We start from the raw sequence: 10,805 nt of genomic DNA on the forward strand, positions 1-10,805 counted from the left end.
GTATAAATAATTTGTAATTTTCCATATTCTAACCCCTTCACTCCCAAAATGTAACATATCGTTCCCTTATACCTATGAGTACATGCTGTAGAGGTACTTGTAGGGTGTTACAAATAGTTTGCAATAGTAACCTGCTCATAAAAATGAGTCTGAGGCAATAGTGCTGTGACAATGTCAAGTTGTCTCGTCGTATACAACTTTACACAAATTACCATAACCGAATCAGTACTAAAATGAAGAGTCACGACAAACAACACGTTTTTAAAGTTTAAAGATACTTTAAAGATGATGAAGGAGTTTGCAGTGCTTACCTGTTAATGCTCTTCATGTCAGTCGTCCTCCTGTTGCTGCTGCTGCTGCTCTGTGAAATGTGGGGGGATGTGTGTGTGAGGGATTCAGTAATTCAAAATAAAAGCGCGTTTCTTCCAGTGTGTGTGTGTGTGTGTGTGTGTGTGTGTGAGGGATTCATTTATTCAGTATTTATTCAGTTTAAGTTATGGTTAATCATTTGCAGTTTTTAAAGTTTATAACACAGTTTTTATTAAGTGAAATTATTTATTTTTTTATTACAATTTAAAATTTTAATTTAAACACACTGTCAAATTTACAGCAGTTGTCTAGAACAACAATTTTTTTTTAAAAAAAGGCAAGAGGCTGTCTCATAACATTGTACCTTATCCTTTAAAAAATTGTACATAAATGTACCTTTTAATGCTTGGGAACAAATATGTATCTTTTAGTTATTTCCCATATACTTTGGTCCACATATTCTTGTCATGAGTCCTGTTTAGTCCGTAAGGTGTGTTCGACTTCATGCAGCGCTGCGCGCACACATCATGACTTCTTCTTCTTCTTCTTCTTCTTCTTCTTCTTCGATGAGTTTTATTGGCAGTTTGCAATCAATGTGCATTACCGCCATCTACTGGACTGAGGTGTGATCACATTGGGATGGAATAAAAATACTTATATAAAAAAAAAAAAAAAAAAAATAAAATAAAATAAAATAAAATAAAATAAAAAATAAACTAAAGGATGAAAACTAAATTCTGCTTGCTAATTGGGTTTCTTTAAGGAAAGCTATAACCGCCCTAACTGAGGACTGTGTACTGGTTACACTCAATAAGTTTTCCATTGTTAAGTCTTTATTTACCGCTTTCTTCATGTTTTCCCTTTCCCTGGTGTATTGTGTGCATTCTAGAAGTATGTGTTTTACATTTTCTGTTACTCCACAGTTTGTGCATATTCCAGTCTGATGTTTTCCTATAATATGTAATCCACTATTTAAACTTGTATGTCCCATCCTCAGTCTTGAAAACCATGTTTCCTCCTGTCTTTCCAATCCACTGATTTTACTAGTTGTAACCTCTTTGTGTATGTTATACAAGTGTCTACCTTTTCCCTCCTTATCCCATCTCTCCTGCCATATTCTGTTAATTTTGTCCTTAATAATACTTTTAATTTCTGATCTGCTTAACGTGATATTTATTTCAACCAGTTCTGATGTAACAGCTTCCTTGGCCAGCATGTCTGCCTTCTCGTTCCCCTCCACTCCCCTATGTGCAGGAACCCATATAAACTCTACTCTTGTGCTCTGTTGATTTATTTTAAAAATGAGTTGATTAATTTCATCTAATAGATCCTGTCTACATGTAGACTTTCCACTCTGAATGCATGCTAGTGAGGACATTGAGTCTGAACAGATAATCACCTTATTGGGTTTTACTTCTTCCACCCATTGTAGAGCCAGAATTATTGCTAACATTTCTGCTGTAAAAATGGCCAGATGATCAGTTGCCCTTTTTTTAATATTAACATTATACTTTGAAATGTGTACTGCAACCCCTATTTTCCCGGTCTGATTTTTTGATGCATCTGTGAAAATCTGAACTGTATCATCATCATACATTATATCAATATATTGCTGAACATTTTGATACATCCCTGATTTAATACTGTTATTAGCCTCCAAATCCACCCTAGGAAAACAAAACATCCAGGGTGGGATTGTTGGTATGTTAATAGTTTTACTACATGCAATTTTGTCAATTTCCATATTTTTTGCCTGCCTATTCCCATGCCACCCAAAACTGCCTGATGGGCGCCCATACTCCCAGCATTCTAATAACACCTTCTTTGTAGGGTGTGTTTCTTCATGTCCTTTCAGATTTGTCCAATAAGACATGGCTAATTTTAATCTCCTGAGATCTAAAGGCATTTCTCCTACTTCTACTTGTAATGCTGGAATAGGTGTTGTCCTGAACGCACCACAACATATTCGAAGTGCCTTGGCCTGTACTCTATCTAGTTCTTGCAATGAGGTTTTATTTGTTGAACTATAAACTATGCTTCCATAATCAAAAACAGAACGAATCAGTGCAGTATAAATCCTTTTCAATGACATGCCCGACGCTCCCCAACTAGACCCTGCTAAACACTTCAGTATATTTATACCTTTTTTGCACTTATCTATCATTTTTTGAATATGTATTTTGAAATTTAGCTTAACGTCAAACCATACCCCCAGATATCTTATACTTTCAACTTGCTTAAGTTGCTGCCCATACATTTTGAGATCTATAATAGGGTTCGTTCTTTTTTTGGAAAAACATATAAACTGTGTCTTTTCAATAGATAGATGAAAGCCCCACTCATGTGACCACTTTTCAACCTTATCAATTGCTGATTGCATTTTAATCTTCAAATTATCAATATTCCTACCTCTCACCCATAATGCCCCATCATCAGCATACAATGCTCTACCCATCCTTTGATCTATTCTACTAAAAATGTCATTAATCATTATATTAAAAAGCATTGGACTACATACGCTTCCTTGTGGGGTACCATTCTCTATTGAATATGTACTTGAAAACTCCATCCCTACTCTTACCTCTATGGTTCTATTATTTAAAAAGTCTTGAATCCAGTTAAACATCCTGCCACCTATACCCATATTATTTAACTTAATTAAAAGCCCCTCCTTCCACAACATGTCATATGCTTTCTCAATATCAAACAGTATAGCCAAAACAGATTCTTTACTTACTTGAGCTTTCCTAATTTCATTTTCTAGACAAATAATTGGATCCATTGTTGTGCGACCACTACGAAATCCACTCTGGTGAGGGGAGAGCAGTCCTTTTTTTTCAATTAAATATCCTAGTCTTAAAGTAATCATTTTCTCCATTACTTTGCACATGTTGGATGTAAGAGCTATTGGTCTATAGCTTTTAACCTCTGTTTTGTCCTTGCCTGGCTTACCTATGGGAACTACAACAGAGTGTTTCCACATTCTAGGCAACTTCCCTTGCTCCCATATCTTATTATACAATTTTAAAACAACACACTTAGCCACATCAGATAGTTGCTCTATCATTTTGTAACACACCTCATCTTTCCCTGGCGAAGTATTCTTAGCACCTATTAAAGCTCTTTTTAGTTCAAATAATGAGAAATTTCTATCAATTGCAGTGTCACCTGTGATTTTCCTCTCCAAAATACTCCTGTTTTCCTTAATCACCTTTGTTCTCCACATTAACTCTTCATTGGATAAATTTTGTGTACTATGTACCTTAACAAATGCTCTAGCCAGTACCTCTGCCTTTTCTGAATTAGTTACTGCCTCAATGTCATTTCCTTTTATTACTGGTATGGTTAAGTCCCTTCTGATGCCTCCCATTTTCTTTATCATTCCCCATACGTCACTAACCTTAATTTCAGACCCAATATTGCTGCAAAAGTCTCTCCAATATTTCCTTTTGGCCTCACAAATAACTCTTTTGGCTTTGGCCTGTGCTTTTTTATATTCTATTAAATTACTGAATATGTGATTTGATTTAATAATTTTAAATGCCTTATTCCTTGCTTTAACTGCTTCTTTGCACCCCTCTGACCACCATGGAACCATTTTCTTTTTCTTCATCCCGGTAGATTTACCTATAGTCTCCTCTGCTGATTCATATAGTATACCAGTAATCATAGAGTTCCATTCCTCAACATCATCATCTGAATATGACTGAATCCCCATCAACTTTCCACTTGCTACCATACTATAATGTCCCCAGTTGTCCGCTTTCATTTTCCATCTTGGTAACCAATTCCCTTCTAAATGTACACTTTGGTCTCTCATCTTTGTCAAAATAGGGTAATGATCACTTCCCAAACTATTATCATTGAAAACCTCCCATTGGCTTCTCCCTGCTATTTGTTCTGACACTATAGTTAGATCGATGGCTGATTCTGTTCCTCTACCTACATCAAATCTTGTACCTCTTCCATCATTCAAACACACTAAACTGTGCTCATCCATATACTCCTCAATGATACTCCCATTTTCATCTGTTCTTGTACTACCCCAGAGTGAGCTATGTGCATTAAAATCTCCACAAATTATTACTTTGTCATTTCCCCCTTCCCATATTCCTTCCAGCATAACTTTTGTTAACTTTTGGCAGGGGTTATAAAGATTAGCTACTTTGATTTTAGTTCTATCAACCCATATTTCAATTATGACCACTTCAATCTGTACATCATTGTTAATAGCCCTAAAATTTATACCTTGTTGGACAAATGTAGCCACTCCACCCCCTGTTACAGAACTTCTATCTTTGCGCACGGCCGTGTACCCATGAATTACAAAATCAAGAGAAGGTTTTAACCAAGTTTCCTGAACACAAATAACGTTAGGTTTGACAATTAGTTCTTCAATAAAAAACTTTAATTCTTGTCCATTAGAAATTAAACTCCTGGCGTTCCATTGCAAAATGGATATAACCATCAATATCCACCACCACATGATGACTGACTTTCTAAAGCCTCTGTTCTAAGCATTTCATTAATAGATTCGGTTGTTAGTCCCTCTTCACCTAAATACTTCTCTGCTGCTTTTAAGATTATCTTTATTCTTGCTGTTCTGCTATCTGTTTGTGCTGTGCAGTTAATGACTTCCACCATAAATGCATTAAATGTCTTCTTTTCTACAATCAGAGTATTTTCATTTACTTTACAGCATTTATGCACAACTTTTTGGGCTGGATTTTGGATCACAGGTCCTAGGCCTACCCTTGGGCCTACCTTATTCCTTGTTTCCAAGTCAACTTTTTTGATTGCTTCAGCATATGTCATTTTTTCTTTTACTTTCACATTTTGAACTTGAACTGCTCTTTTGTGTGCTTCACATCCCTTATACGCAGCACTATGCTCTCCCCCACAATTACAACATTTATGTTTGGTCCCTTCAGTACATTTACCATATTCATGGTCCCCCCCACACTTAGCACAACGGGCCTTAGCCCTACATGCTACAGCAATATGACCAAAACGTTGGCATTTAAAGCATCTTATCGGTGGGGGAATGTATGGTCTAACTTCATAGCTAACATACCCAATTCTAATCCGTTCAGGTAATTTGTCCTCATCTAGTGCCAGCATAACAGACATACTTGGTCTTTTAACTCCGTCTCTAGTATAAGGCAGTCGTTTCACCTTGTTTACACGAACTCCTCTTATATTTACTTTGATTTCTTCTTCAGTCACATCAGTCGATACTCCAGATATAACACCCATAGCTCTCCCTCTTTCTTCCCATATTTGCAGCTTCACTGCCTTCCCCAGTAATGTTTTACACATCATCAAACCTTGTTGTTGATCTCTATCTTTGCAAACAATTAGCAAGTTTCCATCTCTTAAAGTTTTTACTGTATATACCTCTCCTACTAGCTTATACACTGCTTCGCTAACCTTTAAAGGATTCAATGCACACAGGGTTTGAAATCGAATTATGACTTTAATTTCAGATTCTCTACTCTCATCTCCTTTATTTCCTATGGCTTTCCTTTTCTTTCTCTCTTGTCTCACCTCCTGCCAAGCTCCATCGTTTGAGTTTGTTCCATTGGAAATAATTGAAACTTCATCACCTTCCATCTCCTCTAGATCATTCTCATATTCTCTTCCTGCAATCACCTCACTTCCTATCCATCCCGGATCACTCCTCAGCCCTCCTGGTTCTCGCACCGGATCTGGGGCGTGCTTCTCCATACCGCCACAATCGGCTCTTGCCGTTGTCCACCCTTCTTCTTCTTCTTCTTCTTCGGTAGTTTTTACTGGCAGTTTGCAAACAGTGTGCATTACCGCCATCTTCTGGACTGAGGTGTGAACTCCTTGAGATATCAATTATATTACTCTACTACGGAGGTGAGATAAAAAAAAATTAAATAAATAAATAAATAAATAAAGGGGGTATAAATAAATAAATTAATACAACTAATTTTAAATAAATGGGGGACTGATGTTTCTTACTATTCTACACATCATGACTCACACCTACAAACACACTTAATTTAATTAAGAAAGTGATCAGTACCATAGTACAAACAAGAGGAGGGGGGCAATATTTTCACGATACAACATAACAAAAACAACCTGCCTCTGGAATAAATGTAACATTAAACTAACATTTAATGTATATATAAATGTTAGTCAAAACAAATAAATATTCAATAGTTAAGCTGTTTATCATTAAGCTTACTTGTAATCCCCATAAATATGAAGCACAATTGGACTATTCCAATTTCCCATAAAGCAGTGCAACATCAGGTTCAGCCCTCTTTCCTTGCTTCTGGATCATTCCAGACCCTCCAGGCACAGGTAACACAGCTTTCACAAGAACTGTTTGGTATAATGAACTATTTGATATACTTTAAAAAGATGGATAGGCCTAAATACATGGTGTCTTATGTTTAATTGCTTAATCCATATACTCCATTGACATATGTGCGGTCTACATTATGGACATCACAACAAATGTAATAATTATTTATACATTTTTATGATAAGTGATGTTTCTTATCTTAAAACTAAAGTCTTAGGTCAGGGGTGCCGATGTCCTGCAAGCTTTGCAGAACCCGGCCTTCCAAGACCGAGTTTGGGCACCCATGTCTTTGATAAAGTCCACACTCTGCTAAAGATATCTTCATTGTTTAAACATAGATTCCGAAATTCCCTGTTGGAACCTCTGACTCCTATTTAAAGTGTATGAAATAAGAGCCAGGACATACGTGACAGGTGTAAAGTGGGGTAGAGATGGGTGGAGTGCAGCAGGTAAATGAGACGAGGAAGTGAACTATAAAGTGTTTTTTGTCCTGGTATATCTGCACATAGTTTTTAAAGCAGCTTTGCAGGTAGGTTGTTCAAAGCTGAATATATTGGCAGTTTTTTGTATGTAGGTTGTGTTCGTTTATTTGTCTTGTTATCTCAGACTTACTCACAGTAATAATGGTGTGAATTAATAAATGTTAATTTTTATTTAGTTGCTAGTTACTCAACGCTGAAAAGGCTGAGAAATGATCGCCAAGGTATGTCATTGCTTTTGCATCTTTCAGTACTTAAATAAAGAAATCTTTAAATATACATTTTATTTCCAGATATTTGCAAGCTGGGCCATTCTTGCCACGAGTAAGTTTGAAAAGCAGTTTTTGAAGTATAAAGTTTTTATGCAATAAAAATCACTGTTTCTACATCTGATCTTTATTGTACACACAGGTGCATATACACTAGTCAACATTTGAAGTGGATCAAAACCTTTCCTAAAAGTTGTCTTAAAACCAATACCCAGTACCCGTTCTTGTCTTAGGACAAGTTTGATGAATGTTTTTGATCCACTTCAAATGTTGACTACTATATATTAGTCTCCACTGAGAGTAAGTCTCATCTTTGTTCAGTAAAAATCTAAATCGTGTATCCTTGTTAATGAACTTTTAAATCCAAACAACTTGAAATCTGGATAAAAACAGTGACTCTGTAACTGTTATCATTGTATGTATTCATCAGAGTGTACGACCCAGTGGTTCGATCGTGATAATCCTAGTGGCATGGGAGATTATGAGCTTTTGGCTGACCTGCTGACTTCTAACCCTGGGTACATTTGTCATAATCCAATCGGGATAGAAGCTCGGACCATTTCTGGTGTTTCCGCATCTCAAACAGGAAATGTATTTCAAGTGTACGTGTATCAAAGCTATTGCAACGTGTGTATCTGATCATTTAAAGAAATTAAATGTGGAAATGTTCACTCTTATATTAAAGTAACTGTGTCTTTTGAAGATATGATGCCACCCATGGGTTTGCTTGTGTAAATGCAGCCCAAGGAGGAGGGCACTGTGCTGACTACAAGGTGCGCTTTATCTGTCCGGAACAGTTTTGTTCAGGTGAGTGACAACTGCAAAAATAACTACAGCTGATAATAACTAACAAATAAAACAAAGTAACGTTTTCTTTAGCTCCTGTAGCTCACTTGGTAGAGAATTCAGTAAGCAATTCAAAAGTCCCGGGGAATACACTTACTGAAAACATTGTAAATGGCTTTGGATCAAAGTGCCAAATGTTTTAAGGAAATATTTAGCTTGTACCACGTTGCCAAAGACATTGCTTATTTGCTCTGGTGGCTATTTAAAGCCATTTGACAGGTTAAGTTTGCGTTTATCGAAAAATGTGTACCCATTGAACATTTCTCAACCAATCAGAATAAAGTATTCAACAGCCCTGTGGTATAATGTATTGTATGTGTAACACAAAACTTATGAAAACTTTTTAAGCTTTTTTTGAAATCCTAGCAACACATGTCTTGCATTTTAATGAGATAATAAGTTGTTAAGCTGGTCACCTTCTGCATCAGGCTGTAGGACACCTTGGATAGACCGTGATAACCCTGGAGGCGTTGGAGACTTTGAGACCCTCGATCATATTCAGATAGAATACCCACTACAGGTCTGCCCTCAACCTATCGCGATTGAGGTCACAACCCTTAGCGGGATCCAAATACAGCAGACTTCAAGCATTTTTCAAACGTATGTTTAACATTTAAGTCATTATGGTCATTACAGAAAAATCCCTTTTAATATAATATTGCAAGTTTCTTGTACAATAAAGTAAATGCTTTTAATGAATGCTGATTTTTTTTTTGTAGATTTGACCCTCTACAGGGCTTTGCCTGTGTAAATGGGAAATTGTCATGTAAGGACTACAGGGTTCGTTTCACTTGTCCACAAAGTTTTTGCCAATCAAGTTAGTATCCTAAAATGTGGTTTATTACTCAGATCTGCTTGTTTTGTGCGTTTACATTTTTTGTATTAATCTGCATTTATATTTATCAGAGTGTGTAACTCAATGGTTTGACCGTGATGATCCCAGTGGAAATGGAGACTATGAAACTTTGTCTGATCTTCTCAATGAAAAGCCTGGGTTGATATGTCAGAATCCAATCGGAATAGAGGCTCAGACCGTCGCTGGCCTACAAGCTTCTCAAACTGGAAACATCTTCCAAGCGTAAGCGTAAAAATAACTTGTTTCTCCACAAAGCATGTAAACTGGACTTCTGGTAACAAGTTACATTTTGACTATTGAATGTCAAGATCATTGTGATGTCATTGTGTATCTTCTAAAGGTATAATACTATCTCTGGGTTTGCCTGTGTGAATTCAGAACAAGGAGGTGTGCAGTGTGTGGATTATAAAGTGCGCTTTCTCTGCCCCGATTCATTTTGCTCAAGTAGGTGACCTTGTCATAGCATGTGTTTATGTGGTAATGCTGTGCTTTGAAGGCACATCTTTTAGATTATTTTACAAAAACCATTGTGATATTTGATTGTAATATTTCAACTTATGAGACGTTACATTTTAGTTTGTAGGAAACCCTGGATCAACCGGGATAGCCCTGGAGGTGTTGGAGACTATGAGACCCTGACAGATATTCTGGCTGAAATTCCACAACAGGCCTGCCCTCAACCAATTGCCATTGAGGTCGCAACCATTAGCGGGACCACTGTAATGCCAACTGGAAACAACTTTGAAGTGTATGGTTACAAACATAACATTTTATTGGTTCAAAATGAATAACAAAAGTGCACTTTTATTGAGGCACTGTGCCCGTATCACAATTTTGCACTCATGACACTTTTCCAGTTTGTAAACTAACAAGTACCTGCTCTTATTCTGCAGATATGATCCATTACTGGGCTTTGGCTGCAAAAATGCACAGCAGATTGGAGGCGTCTGTCAGAACTACAAGGTCCGCTTCACATGTCCAAAGAGTTTCTGCTAAATTTCTGAGAATACTGAATGAATTGCCACAATTCACAAAACGCTGATTAAAATAACCATGATTAAATCAATACAACTTTGTTTGTTTTTCATTCATAAATTTTTTCCTAGATTATATTGTGATACAGGTTATGTTATAAAATGCAAAACTTTATTTCTGGAGCGACAATGAGAAATATTTCATGTGAATTTTTACTTATTTGCAATTTACTTAACTAATTGTTTTAAAAATAGCCATTCACTTAATTTGAAGGCATGTACGGTGCATCCCTTCATGCCCCCCAAAGAAAATTTAATCCAAAACTTAAAATTTGAATTAAAATATACTAAATTTTACAATGTAGTGCTGTTAGTTAGACTTCTTTTTTCTGAGCTTTAAATTACACAGAATTTATGATAAATATTTTATAAAGTGCCTCATGCGGCCCCCTGACACAATCTCACTCAGGGGCCCCCAGAGAACCACTGATGTACTTTGAAACCTTACAATAAGTGTTTATGATCTTTATCTAATTATTTAAAGCGGTAACTTGTAAACAAACATAATTGTGCCAGTATGTGACGATTTCATTTTGTAAAAAATTGTGTTCTCAAATGGATAACTTTGACCAAATAAAGAAATTGAAGTTAAAAATTGTTTAAAACATTTAAGGGTGAGATCTCAAGAAGCTGCATGATAAAAGGAGGAGCATAGCTACAATTTTGATTTTC

At 36.3% G+C, this 10,805-nt stretch overlaps 1 protein-coding gene across 1 annotated transcript in view; it reads left to right on the plus strand.

Annotated features, from left to right (window-relative positions):
- The window catches only part of LOC135775472 (mucin-5AC), a 36,800-nt gene extending 26,636 nt beyond the window's left edge, over positions 1–10,164 (plus strand). The window contains exons 23-24 of the mRNA XM_065285705.2: positions 9,676–9,847; positions 9,993–10,164. Coding sequence (XP_065141777.1) covers positions 9,676–9,847; positions 9,993–10,095 — 275 coding nt within the window. The 3' untranslated portion in view covers positions 10,096–10,164. The remainder of the gene's footprint in view (positions 1–9,675; positions 9,848–9,992) is intronic.
- Positions 10,165–10,805: the final 641 nt, after the last annotated feature.

The sequence above is a fragment of the Paramisgurnus dabryanus genome, chromosome 21, assembly GCF_030506205.2.
Source record: "Paramisgurnus dabryanus chromosome 21, PD_genome_1.1, whole genome shotgun sequence".
NCBI classification, from domain to species: Eukaryota; Metazoa; Chordata; class Actinopteri; order Cypriniformes; family Cobitidae; genus Paramisgurnus; species Paramisgurnus dabryanus.